At 38.1% G+C, this 14,236-nt stretch overlaps 1 protein-coding gene across 1 annotated transcript in view; it reads left to right on the top strand.

Moving 5' to 3' along the window:
* Positions 1 to 14,236, top strand: part of ZSWIM6 (zinc finger SWIM-type containing 6) — a 73,342-nt gene that overhangs the window by 57,603 nt on the left and 1,503 nt on the right. The window contains exons 9-14 of the mRNA XM_032288076.1: positions 1,397 to 1,657; positions 5,379 to 5,514; positions 8,645 to 8,802; positions 9,524 to 9,687; positions 11,440 to 11,521; positions 13,009 to 14,236. The exon at positions 13,009 to 14,236 is cut by the window's right edge and continues 1,503 nt beyond it. Coding sequence (XP_032143967.1) covers positions 1,397 to 1,657; positions 5,379 to 5,514; positions 8,645 to 8,802; positions 9,524 to 9,687; positions 11,440 to 11,521; positions 13,009 to 13,871 — 1,664 coding nt within the window. The 3' untranslated portion in view covers positions 13,872 to 14,236. The remainder of the gene's footprint in view (positions 1 to 1,396; positions 1,658 to 5,378; positions 5,515 to 8,644; positions 8,803 to 9,523; positions 9,688 to 11,439; positions 11,522 to 13,008) is intronic.

The raw sequence follows: 14,236 nt of genomic DNA, 5'->3' as shown, positions 1-14,236 counted from the left end.
AAGACATTGACATTTGTTTCATGTGCTTTTCTTTTTCTAAACCCTGAATGGCAGTAGTCATTGTTTTTCTTTACATTATGTTTTATGGAACCATATAGTTAAAAGTGCCTTTAGTTAGTTAGCAAGAGAGCAAGAAAATGGGCGCTCTCATGCTTTCAGGCAGGCTGCTACAAAACTGGGAAAAGTCTTAGAGTTGGTGGTTGGCAGCATGTGTTGAAAGTCTTAAAAATATTTATTCTCTTCTAACCAGTGATTCTGCATCTAAGAATTTATTCACATGGATGACTATTAGCATAAAGGTATAAAATAAGGATGTACATCTTAGCATTTAGAACTAGAAATTCTAGTTTTGGTGCTTTTCAAATTTGTCTTTGCATTGAAAGTGACTTGTCACTTAAATATTTTAGTCTACTTTAAGGAGGGAATGTTAAATGTCATTTAAAACTGTTTTACATGACACATTCCTTGAAAGCTGTGTTTTGAGATTTCACTTTGGCCCATTGAAACTTCAGAATCATACCTCAAAAGACTGCCTGAGGGCAGTGGGTGGAGGTAAGGCAGGGAGTGAGGATGTCCCTTTGTTGCCTCCACGCTGGGTGAGCTCAACTCTTGCCCCTTCATAATTTCCCCTGTGATAGTTGGCTTCATGGACTGTGGGTAACCCATACACTGTCAGGAGGGTGAAAGGCATGAGTCTGCATTAGCTTTCCTTATGAGTTTGATGGTTGAATTTGTTATAATTTATAATAGAAGCACTTGCCAGGCGTAGTGGCTCACACCTGTAGTCCCAGCACTTTCCGAGGCAGGCAGATCACCTTACGTCAGGATTTTGAGACCAGCCTGATGAACATGGAGAAACCCCATCTCTACAAAAAAAAAAAAAAAATAGAAGCACTTTAATGGAGGCAAGAGTGTTCAAAGAATCATTCATCTTGTGATAACTGATGACTCTTGGATAATAAAAAGGATGTTGAAATTGGGTTATATATGTTGTGTTTTTTACTGTTTTTATTATGGAAACTTTTTGAATGCCAGGATTTAAAAAGTGGTGACTGCAAGTCATCATGTAATTTTACTGTTTTGTAATTAAATTTTGTTTTTTCTCTTAAGTATTATTAGTTCATATTTTCTTACATTTATAGTTTTCTTTGTCGATTTATTTTCAATGGGAGAAAAGTATTTATAATTTTATATCCCCCAAAACATAAACATTTAATCATTCCTGGTCATTTTTAAAAAGATACTGGAAAACTGTACTTTAGCCTAAAAAACATGTTTTCTGGCTTTCTCAGCATTAGCAATAATTCATTTGCTAGTACTGGGAAGTATAAATATTTGTACTTATCATCTGCAAAGGTAGTTTCTGAACTCTGGTTTCTTTTTCGGCATTTTGCAGAGAATATGGGACAGTGCAAGTCTTTGGAATACCAGCATCTACCTGCACACAAATTCTTAGAAGAAGGGGAATCTTATTTAACGCTGGCTGTGGAAGTAGCCCTGATAGGGTTGGGACAGCAGCGTATAATGCCTGATGGGCTGTACACACAAGAGAAAGTTTGCCGGAATGAGGAGCAGCTCATTTCTAAGCTTCAGGAAATTGAATTGGATGACACACTGGTGAAAATTTTTCGCAAGCAAGCAGTCTTCCTATTAGAAGGTAGCTTGATAAAGAATTTTTCCACTTATTTAGCCAATTTGATTTAGGTGCGAATCTTTCTTATATTAAGAGTACTGTCTGAATGGATTTCATATGGTAGTCATCCTGATTGCTATAGTCATGGAGTGTCAAAGACACGTTCACTGTCTAAAAAATAGTGTCATTGAATAAAAAATCATGGATGTTTAGATATCTATCATTTGATTTAGTTGGTTATATATGATAGCCTATTACAAAATAGCCCCATTTAATGCCACAAACCTTCAAAAGGATCGATTTCAATTAGGCTATGTTGTTTGTGAAATAAATGCAGTTTTGATATTTAGTGAGTTATTATTGGCAGCCATGTTCCTATTTGCTTAATCAATTAAATAATAAAACAGCAACTGGCTGTCCTTTCTCCAAATTATTGGCGGTTACGTGACACCTGGGTTTTAAATATGTCATATGCACACGCTAATAAAGGACTGAAGGCTGCGGGAGTGAATTTCCACTGCACCAACTAGTTATTTCGGAGGATTCATGAGGCACAGATTCATCAAGGAAAAAGTTTCATAGAATCTCTGAGGCACAGTCTAATTTCCTTCTTCTCATAAGCTTAAGTTTTAAAGGGCCTAACACATTTTGGCTGACACTATTTTTCAGATTTTTTTTTTTCCTCAAAAGTAAATGTAATTAGTGTGGTATTGTAATCTTTTGTGCAAATTTAGGTGGTGTCTAACTGATAAAATTGCATCTATTTCTCAAGTACATGTGTGTTCTTATCATGGGATTATCTGTGATTGATAGGTTTGTAAAGTATGTTATATTCATCTTATATTCAGAACTACATATAGGTAAGGGATTTAGAGAAAATAACATTTTAGCACCCCTTTTATTTGTCCAAAGCAAAAGATCTACTTAAAAGAAAACATTTTCTTCAAACGTGAGTATAATATATTTTAGAAATGCATTTTAAAAGGAAAATGCTCTTTAGGTAAACCTTAATAGCATGCTTAATTTTGGTAAAAATTTCTAATAGTAATTTTTTGAAGCACTCTTCTGGAGCTGTAAAGATAAAAAGCCCATCTTGACAAATTTCAAGAGTGATCCTGATTCTTCAATTGCTGATTTCTTTCAGTTTTCTCCCATATAATTTCTTTTCCTATAAGCATTGTCATTAGTCACAAACATGTAAATGCTGTCTTGTCACGGGCTATACTGACTGACTTTTGATTTACCTTATGCTGAAGTTTACCAGGAAGAACTATGGTTTTCAAAGTTGGTAATGTGTGGTATCTGTTTATATTTACCTTCCTAAATGTGTCTTCATGTTCATTATTCATTAATATTTTGAACTTTGCCCTGGTCTTGATTAGTCCATCCCTCAAACATTTTTATGAATACTGTGCCTGAGAAGGAACACTGTTGACTCATCTCTGCCTCCTCTCTTTTTCTGGCCCTGCAACGCCCACAAAGAGTGAACAGGTGCAGGACAGGAGACAGTCCAAGGTGGGGAGGCCACAGGGCCATTTCTGTAAATGCTAGAAGATTGAGAACTCCGTGACTGAATTGACTACACGAGACCACCAAGTTCTTTGTGCAGTTATACTCTTTGCAAATGTTAGAGGCAAGTTAGCAGGCCCAGATATCTGAAAAGAGGAAGCAGTTACCGAATATTGTTGCTAGTGTTAATCTCTCCTGGCCACAATATTGAATAGATAAATTAGCATATTGAACAAGCACCTCTGGGGAAACTTGGTGCCAAATGTCAGGTTTTCATTATTCAGTAGTACTAGAGTCCAGGAGTAGCACTAGAATCCAGGAATTACACAAATTATTAATCCATAAATAAGTATTTGATACCTGACTGAATGTTTTACTTGTTGAGTGGTATCATAGCAAAGAATTGATTATGCATCCTGGATCTCCCTGAGTAGTACAAAAAAGGTAACTTGGTAGTTTAAAGGAAACAGTGATAGAGACTATAGATTTGCCGTAATTAGTCCCTAAGTAAAATAGTGTCTTAGACCAGGCTGCCATAACAAAATACCACAGATTGGGTGGCTTAAATAGCAGAAATGTATTTCTCACAATTCTGGAGGCTGGGAAGTTTAAGATCATGGTGCCAGCCTCATCATTGGCTTCTGATGAAGGCTGTCTTCCTAGCTTGAAGACGGCTACCTTTTCTCTGTGTCTTCGCATGACGGAGAGATCAAGCTCTCTAGTGTCTCTTCTTATAAGGACACTAATCGTTGGATCAGGACCCCACCTTTATGACCTCATTTTATCATGCAGGCCCTTACTCCAGATACAGTCACATTGGGGCTTGGGGCCTACACATGTGAATTTGGGAAGACACACATACTTAGTCTGTAACAGTTAATAACTTAAATAGTGTAGCCTTGCTATATGAACAAAAGGTGCAAGCATAATGCTATATGAACTTCTGAAGAATATCAGATCACTAAAACATTTAAAATTACAGATTAATGAATTTGGTAAAACTAGAGATTTAGATTAGATGTTAGTTGAGGTGAAAAAATGTGTATGATTCTTAAAGTATGTAAATAATGAATAATTCAAAAATACTAACAAGAAACTCAGCTGAATTAAAAAATAACCTCCATTAAAATGATCTGGAATGTATTGTGCTCATAACCAACTACCAATTCAGTAACTGTTCTTACCATTCTTCTGAACCACATTTCTTGCATTCTAAATCTTTACCAGACTGATTTTTCTCATGGAAAACAAATATAGCATGTCCTCTGAGCAGTAATGTCATGGTTCATAATTCTAGAAATCATGAAACAGATGTTACCCAAAGATGACTTGGAAACTAATTTATTAAACACTTTATAGTAACTAAACCTAGGAATACCAAAGTGTAAAGTGGTTGAACTAACCACTGTGGTTTCCTTTCAGAATTTATTTTAAAAGTCTGTATTGCCCTTCTCAAAGCAGCATTCAAAGAGCACACAGGGGAAGTCGGCTGTGCCACCATGCCTGTCAGAATTTACTAAGAAATGAATTTTGACAGCCTAAGTGTAATTTTGCTTTTAAAATTGGCTTTGTGGAGCCCAAAGAGTAGTAGATTTCCAGTTACTTTAATTTTTTTCTTTTGCCTATGGTACATATCAAATGGGTAACTATTCTTTTTAGTAATAATTGCTTTCTGGGAATTAATATCTGTTGCTACTCTTTAGAGCAACAATGTGCATAGTTAGAGAGTTGTGGTTCAGAATCCTCCCACACGTCTCACCCCTGAAACAGAGTACCGTTTTCTGGAAACCTGGCATATTTGTGCCCCTAACCCTTCTTGGGCCCAGGGGTAGGTTCCATAGTTAAGCTGTGGCATCATCTGCATTTGTGAATCAGGATGCTCCAGTGCCACCCACTGAGAGGATGTTGCTCAAATGCAGCAAGGTTTTATGCTATAGAGACCCTTTCTCTGAGGCACATGTATTGTGAATGCTCTTTGCCCCTGAATTCTGTGTTTTTCATTTTAGCTATGTGATAGTTGGGGGTTTGTTCATGAGGTGAAATCTATAAGGGATACTATAACCTGAAGAATCTTTATTGACTAAGAATTTTATTCCTTTCTATGTCATTTACATGAAATTCTTAACTAGATTAGCTTGTATATGTTATAACTTTACATGTCATTTTAAAAATATGCTTTACAAGTTGTGTTAGTTCATTTTTAGGAATGTAAAATGTATATGCTCTCTTCCCACAGCCGGACCATATAGTGGTTTAGGCGAAATAATCCATCGGGAGAGCGTTCCAATGCACACCTTTGCCAAGTATCTCTTCACCTCTCTCCTACCTCATGATGCTGAATTGGCATACAAAATTGCACTGAGAGCAATGCGGTATGTATTCACAGCCCAGCTGGGCAGAGGCAGGCCACATTCCCACTGGGAAGCATGGCTTGTTAACTGACTTATTCCTTCGTGTTTCTTATAGGCAGGAGAAAAGCTAAAGAAACTATTTATGCTTCCTGGATCGTTGTGGAGATGACTGGTTGGTTGGCTTGTTTTGCTTCTGTCTAAAGTAAGGGAAGAATTATCCTTGCTACTATCAGACTCAAGCACGTTGTGGCTTTTTTTTTTTGGAAGCACAATTTGGGCCAAGTTTAATCACAAAACAGCAACAGTTGAAACCTTCATAAATAATTGTTTTGAAAAAAATTGATTTTTGAAACAGTTGTAATTAATAAATGTACTTAATTGAATATAATTGAGGGAGACCTTCACACCTGCTATAATTCTGCATTCCATCAGTAGTGCAGAAAAGCAACTCCCTGTATTACCAAGACACATCTGCAATAACTGGGAGCTGAGAGAGGGTGGGACGTGCATTTAGCAGTGAAGGAGTCACTATTAGGGGTCCTTCAGTACCTGCCTGCCTCCCTTCTGACTGCTTCCGTCTCCTCATCGGTCTCCTTTTCAGCAATAACAATTAGAATATGTTGTTCTCTACCACCCACCAATTTTGACATTCTTTTAAAAGTTATTTCACGTAATAATTATTTTTATCACAAATTTGTTGAAGATGAGTATTTTAATGTGTTCAAGAGTATATTTCAATCTTACATGTAACCTTTAAATTTTGAGGACCAAAAAGAAACATCCATCTTTTTTAAAACGTCAACTTTTTCTTTTTCCTTTTAAAAAAAATAATAAAATACTCCTTTGCTTCTAATGAAAAGTACAAACTAGACATCCTTATAATCACCTAAGGACAAGCTCGTGTGTGCTGATTAATAGTTTGATCTCAAGAAGCTTTTCATCAAAGATTCTATGTCTGTAATCAGTGAAATAGATTCTAAAACGAAACCTTGCCTATAAATTACCAGTGTCCCCAAAGTTACTCTGTTCTGAAAGTATTGAGTGTAGCTTATATCTATCAGGAGGCCTCTTTTTTATGCAGTGATAATGTATGTATGTATGTGTCTATGTGTACACCTATGTGTCAGTGTGTTTTAAGGCTGACATCCTGTAATTTGACATGCTTTCCTTGGCAATATAGAATGTTACTAATCTGCTAGAGAATCTTTATAAGTACTCTTTTGTCTATTTTTAAAATACCAAAAAATAAGTCAATAACAAACATCAACAAAAGTCCCCCACCAAATTGCATTATACCACTTGGTTTATATTTTAGAGCACGATTTTATGGTAAGTAGGTTTCTATTCTCAATTTTGGAAGCTGAAATGGAAGCTGTTTTATGAAGACATATGCTCAGCTCTATACTTAACTCAATGCTGAGGAATTCTATTCTTGTTTTAAAGGGAAGATGTTAATGTTATGATGCCACCAGATGCTGTTGCTACTACCACTGGCAAAGTTTAAGGGTAAAATAGCATAAAGTTTCTCTGTGGTTCTGGCTTATGTAATGGTATATGCCAGGCAGAAAGGCTTGCTTTTCTAACACTCAAACTAATTTATGTTTGTCCTTGGTTGCTGCCAAGGCAGTGCCTTCATGGGGAATACTAGCAGAGTACAGGGGAATTTTTTTCCACCTTTTCTCTTCTGTCTGCCACTACTATCCTGCCAAAGGTCTGCCATGGAAGGCAGGTAATGTGCCCCAGCAGGTATTGTGAGGCAGCCTAGGGAACAAGAAGGAAAAGAGAGATGCTGCTCACTTGCTTCGTAGTTCTTCTGGAAGGGGAAGGCTGAGGAAGGCCATTTTCGACACTCATTTTCTCATCTTCCCAGGGATGTTGATTAGTTTCTTCTACAGTAAGTCTGGCAAGACCTGCCTGTGAATACAAGAATATTCTGAGTTTTAAAGAAAAGCGAAATAGCAACCCTGCCAATATTCTTACTACTTAATTGCCTACCTTGCCACCTTCTCTAGTGCTAACATCTTTTTGATCCCAGATAAAAAGAGAAGAGAATGAGCCATTTGGCTTACCAGAGCAATAATTGCTCTTGGGTGGGGCCTTGAGGCCAGCATCACTCCTAGACCCAGCTGACTCTCCTTGGTCTCCAGCTCTTATCTTATTTCATAGTTATTAACACTGGTGTTCTTGAATGAAGGCCAGCATTTTGATGGTTGTAAAGAAATTATTACAGTTTTACGTACTCTACTAATCTTTTTGGTACTTATATTTAGAATTATGTGCTTTGTTTTTAGAAATATTTTTGTCAACATACTCTTTTTTTATTTGTTTTGAGACCAGGGTTTTGCTCTGTTGCCTAGGCTGGAGTCCAGTGGTGTAATCATGGCTCCCAGGCTCAGTCAGTCCTCCCGTCTCAGCCTCCTAAGTAGCTGGGATTACAGGCACATGCCACCACACCCATCTAACATATTCTTAATAAAAAATCAGAAATCACACTGAATTTATGCAAAACTGTCAAGGGATAGACACTTAGGTTGCATTTATCTTCTCTAATGTGGTTGGTAGAACATAGTCTACTGTCACATTCCTGAAGTCAGAAGAAACTAATTGTGCAGAAAGTATGAATGAATGGAAAGGAGGTTATTTTCGTTTTACTTCCCTTCTTGTTTTATGTTTAAATAGGTTAAGCTTACTCATCTTAAGTATGCAATGCTCTTGGATTCTAAATGTGATCTCAGTCTTAAATATCCATTTCACTATCAGTTTCTGTTGATTTATTTTTTGAGTCATACAATTCATAATTTGTAGATAAACATGAAGACCTGTGTTTAAAAGTTCTTCAGTGTTTGCATGTCTTAATTTCTTTGAATATTGTAATTTTTTGAATGGTGCTAAAGAAAGAAAATCTCTTGGGTTTGGGCGATGAGCAATTAACAAGGTTTGGATGATGAACAGTTATTATTACCAAACAATTAATAGTCCAAAAATCTAGATATTTCACATCCAGACAGCAGAATATAGCTGTACCAGCCCTTCTGAATTAGAGGCATGAACATCTACCCTTTCCTCTGACTGCTTCTGCTGGCCAGTCTTTCTGGCCAAGGAAATGGACAAGAAATAACTTGGAGCCACCTTCCTTGTCTTCTCATTATAGGCTACTAGTATTGGAATCTACTGCTCCATCAGGAGACCTCACCCGCCCACACCACATTGCATCAGTTGTTCCCAACCGCTACCCTCGCTGGTTCACTCTAAGCCACATTGAGTCCCAGCAGTGTGAGCTGGCATCCACCATGCTAACTGCAGCCAAAGGTACTGTACTGTCCTGAGACCCCATAATTGTTTCATTCGTTAGCCTGGGTTTTTTTTTTTTTTTAAGTCATGTTTTCTATCAAATTCTCAGTAGTGGTGTTAATGTCAGAGAGACTGAAGGGATCTTTTTGTTTAGATGTTAGCTTTTAAGGCAAAACAGGTGGCATTTTCCTCATTTACCTGCATCGTTAACTTGCTGCCAGCAGAGTTCAGGTTGGTTACCATGCCAAGAAAATATAAATGGTTGAAATTCAGAAGCAGATTTAGCAGATTTAAAAGGTATGTTTTTTTCTTCCTGAAATATTCACCAAAAATTCATAAGTAGGAACTAGGAGAGGAGTTTGCTGTCTCATGTTGGTTCTGGTTCATACGTGCTTTGAGTCACTGAGGGTGTGTCTCGGTGTATCTTTTTTTGTGAAGCCGAGATTCATAGACATTGCAGTAATTAGGGGAGCCCTAGTTGTAACACCCGTACCATCTGTGAACATGTTAGGTAAATTAACTTGTGCTTTATGTTTTGTTTTGTTTTGTTTCTTTTTTATCCCCTCTGTGTATGTGTATGGTTGTATGGTTTTTGTTTGTTTGTCTTGCTTTGCTTTGCTTTGCTTTGCTTTGCTTTGCTTTGCTTTGCTTTGCTTTGCTTTGCTTTGCTTTGCTTTGCTTTCCTTTGCTTTGCTTTGGTTTGATTTGGTTTGGTTTGGTTTTCCCTTGTTCATTGCAGGCGATGTTCGGAGGCTGGAAACAGTATTAGAATCCATCCAGAAAAACATTCACTCCTCATCACATATCTTCAAGCTTGCCCAAGATGCATTTAAAATAGCAACTCTCATGGACAGTTTGCCAGACATCACTCTTTTGAAAGTGTCTCTGGAGCTGGGCCTGCAGGTACATGACTGGTAGTCTTTCCTGGGACATCAAAGACTGCTAAATAAAGGCACCTTATAGGGTTGTTTTTGTTGGATTGGATTTTTGGGTGCAGGTAAATGACTCTTTGGAATACAAATCTGTTAGACGTTAGAAGAGAACTGTATTTCAGAGCCATGGTCACTCCCAGCTGAACCAGACTGCTATGTAAGGGTGCAGGGACTGTACATTTAGAAGCCTAATTTGTGTCTTTCAATTACAAAAATCATTTTCTGAATTGCAGCCTTAACAACACTGCTTCTTCTTTGAGTGGAGGGAGAAGAATTATTGCTAACAAGAGACTTAAATAAAGCTAGCATGTATAGTGAAGATTCACTTGCTAGGGTTAAATTTTTAGAGGAAGTATAAATTTTTATTGATGTTTACATTTTCATAATAGATGGGCAGTTATAGCTCCTTCTAATAACTCTGAGAAAAATAGGTAAAGGAGGGGTGATTGGGCCAGAGTCCAGTTTTAGATTTCAGCAGAACAGAATACCAAGAACATTTTGAGTTAGTCATGCAGATAGATGTTTGCTTCCTTATAGTTTCTGAACAGATTACGGTATAAACCAGGAACTAAAAAGTTTGTTTCTATTTTTCTCGTGGCATCTCTATTAACATTTGCTTTTTTCCCATTAAAAAGCAATGAACAAAATTGTTATACCCCATTTACCTCAAGTATGGGGAGTATATCCCCTGATTGAATAATAATCTGATATTTTAGTTAGGGATTCTCCCTTACAGTGACTAATAATGTTTAAATACTAGGATCACAGAAAATTGCACCTACCACTGTAATATAGAGTACTGTACAAGCAAAGGGTATAGAAGATTGCTTTTAAGCTACACAATGGCAAATCAGAAGTTTTTTTGTTTTTTTTTTAATTCTTGTTATTTGGCTAATTTTTGTCACCATTTGCCTCATCTTAGAGGTGATACAGAAAGAACCATTAGCATGAGCTTCCTGGTTATTTGGAATTCTTGGTAAATATGAGATGCATGAGAGCTTAGTCCTTGCCTCATGCTTTCTAGAACCTAAGAAGGAATCTCACAGGCCCTTTGTGTTTCCAGAACCTAAAAAGGAATCCCACTGGGCCTTTCAGGATATGATGTCCCTGGATATTTTGAATCTTAAAGAATGGGGGAAGTATGAAGAGGTAGATATGTTTGTTTAGGGCCTTCTTGTTAGAAAACAAAAAACAAAATCTGATCGCTAATGATGTCAAGAATGATTTTTTCCCCCATAAACCTGGTACTTCCATGATCACCAGAAAAGAGCAACCAGAGATTGAAGGAATAATTTAAATGATTATTTTGAAATACCTCTTTTTCTTCCTGAGAGTTCCTGGTTAGAATGAATTCACAGGAGCCTCAGAAATCAAATTATGGAATGTTAAATCTGGGGAGAGAAAAAGGGTATGGGCTGTGTTTAATGCTCCAGCCCAGCCCTGTGATTTTTGTGGCTGAGAAAAGATAGAGTAACTGATTCAGATACCACATCTGGTCAGTGGGCCTCTTGCCAGGAGGAGAATGTGGCTGTGACAAGGCCACCTGGGGTAGCCATGGACAAATCCAAATTCATATGTAGAGTTTTGCTGTAAATCATGCTTTCATCTTCCTTGTGGTAGACAGTAGATGTGTCTTATAGTTTATCCCTGTGGTTTTTTTTTTTTTTTTTTTTCATTGACTCAGGATAAATTTTCCAAACATTTTGTTATCCTGTTTTTATAGGTTATGCGAATGACACTGTCAACCTTAAATTGGCGACGGCGGGAGATGGTGAGGTGGCTGGTAACATGTGCTACTGAAGTCGGTAGGTAAACTCTGGAGCAGAAGCTTTCCCAGGTGCCTCATGGTAGGATTTAACTTGTCAGTTACAGACACATGAACATTTTCACTCTTTTACCTTGACTTCTCCAAAGGTACTGCTCCTAGCAGTCTACAAGGGCCCCCTTCTCCCAGCCCCATACCGCTAATCTTCAGTTATATTTAATTGTATTTTTCAACTTTGAAATGAACACATTTGTGACACTCAAACCTCTTATTTTAAATGGTATAAGTCAGTGAGTAAACTATTTTTATTTACCTCATACATATAAAGTTACCTGGTAGCACTGTTTCTTCTTTATCATCTGAAGGCGTACATCATGGTATCCAGCAGAGAAATGATGACCACTGGGTGTGGTTTAGGTGAGCTTCCAGATGTGTAAGCAGTTGTTGCTGACCATAAGAAGATTCCCTGGCTGCCCATAAGCTGCCATTTGTGAGGCCCTTCAGCTATTTCCCCACTGCAGCAGTAGATCAGTTCAGAAGAAAACTACATTCCCAGTAAGAATGCCAACAGAAACAAATGGTTGCTGTTTAAAATAAATGTTCGTTAAACGTTCTTTTTTCTTATTTGCATCAGAATGGGATACTTACTTCATGGTGATAAAACACTGCCATCCCAGTGTTTAGATATGACAGAGCATATACTATAAAATTATTACTATTTTTCTTGCCCTATATAATGGTTTGTTATTTTGGAAAAAGGGAAGTTGATCTCAATATAAAGATTATCTTTACATTATTAAAGTCATGCTTTAGTGAAGCAATACAAAGATAATACTAATTTAAGAACTGCCACATAACTTTTCTACCCCTGCCCCAAGATATAAACATGATTTTTCTCTGAGATCTGGTACCTTCTCTTAAAATCATTCACTTTTAGGATTTTCCTACAAGTAAGGCATATTGGGTCTGTGAACTTAAAGTGATTATTTTGAAGACATGGTCAGCTATTTTCAACTTTTGATTCATCTGTAGGTCTGCTTCTATTGAGTTTTTTCTCTTGATTATGGGCCACTTTTTCCAGCTTCTTTGTGTGTTTTCAAATTTTGTATTATGTGTGCTTTTACCTTACAAATAAGCACACAAGCCATGTACAGTCTGTTTTGGTAAGGGTTGCAATTTTTGAGCCTCAAATTCTGACAGGAAGCCCCAGTGAACTAGAACTCATTAGCAAAAAGCCATTGTCTGAAATGGCAAGCAGCACAGTACAAATATCAGCTACCAAGAGGATTGGTTCTTTATTATAGGAAGTTCATGTTTCAGGAAGTTTCAGGCATTTCACTGAATAACAATTCATAATAACCTTATTCTTTAAGGTTTCTCGCAGGCACATTAGCTTACGGGATTTTCTAGCCTAGCTCATGTCCTGTGTTGTCTAACAATGTAAGCATTGGTTGTAAAAGTGGAAAAAAGGCAGGACCTCTGGCCAGTCTCCTTGTCAGTAATGGGGCCTGTTTGTCTTCCTTGCAGGGGTTTATGCCCTGGACAGCATCATGCAGAGCTGGTTTACACTCTTTACTCCCACTGAGGCCACAAGTATAGTTGCAACTACCGTGATGTCCAACAGCACCATCGTCCGCCTCCACCTGGACTGCCACCAGCAGGAAAAGCTGGCCAGCAGCGCCCGAACACTTGCACTGCAGTGTGCCATGAAGGATCCACAGAACTGTGCCCTCTCTGCGCTAACCCTTTGTGAAAAGGATCACATAGCTTTTGAGACGGCGTACCAAATTGTTCTCGACGCTGCTACAACCGGCATGAGCTATACACAGCTCTTTACAATAGCACGGTACATGGAGCACCGCGGGTACCCCATGAGGGCCTACAAGCTGGCCACCCTGGCCATGACCCATCTCAACCTGAGCTACAATCAGGACACACACCCTGCCATTAATGATGTTTTGTGGGCCTGTGCGCTTAGCCACTCCCTTGGCAAAAATGAGCTTGCAGCTATAATACCTCTGGTGGTCAAGAGTGTCAAGTGTGCAACGGTACTGTCAGACATTTTGCGCAGATGCACTCTGACCACTCCTGGCATGGTGGGACTTCATGGGAGAAGGAACTCTGGTAAGCTCATGTCACTGGACAAAGCCCCCTTGAGGCAACTCTTGGATGCCACGATCGGGGCTTACATCAACACAACGCACTCACGGCTCACACACATCAGTCCTCGGCACTATAGTGAGTTTATAGAGTTCCTCAGCAAAGCCCGAGAGACCTTCTTAATGGCGCATGATGGACACATTCAGTTTACACAGTTTATTGACAACCTGAAACAAATCTACAAAGGCAAAAAGAAACTGATGATGTTGGTTCGGGAGAGGTTTGGTTGATAGATCTTGTATGAATGGGGTGGGGGGGCGGGGATGGGAGGGATGGTTTGTTTTTACTTGAGCCTGCCTTTGTACCCTTTTTAACTTAAAAGAACAGAGCCACACCGGTATTATATGTGTATAGTTATATTGCGTTGCAGACTAAATTGTCATGTTGTGAAAGTTTGTGTGTTTTTTATTTTTTCCCTATTTCTTTCTCTCCTCTATTTTTTTTTTTTTTTTTTTTAGTTCTTTTTTTTCTGGTTTTGTATGAGAGAGAGGTTAAAAAGGTTTGGTTTACACTGAGTATATGTTGTCAAGTGGCGAAAGTCCACATAGCTCTCCTGTTTTCTGTATACGTTCACAGCCTCAAAAAAATAATTGAA

The sequence above is a fragment of the Sapajus apella genome, unplaced genomic scaffold (genome assembly GCF_009761245.1).
Source record: "Sapajus apella isolate SASKATOON/1434 unplaced genomic scaffold, GSC_monkey_1.0 scaffold1, whole genome shotgun sequence".
Classification (NCBI taxonomy): domain Eukaryota; kingdom Metazoa; phylum Chordata; class Mammalia; order Primates; family Cebidae; genus Sapajus; species Sapajus apella.
The sequence above is the reverse complement of the archived record's forward strand: the minus strand, read 5'-3'. Positions and strand labels throughout refer to the sequence as shown.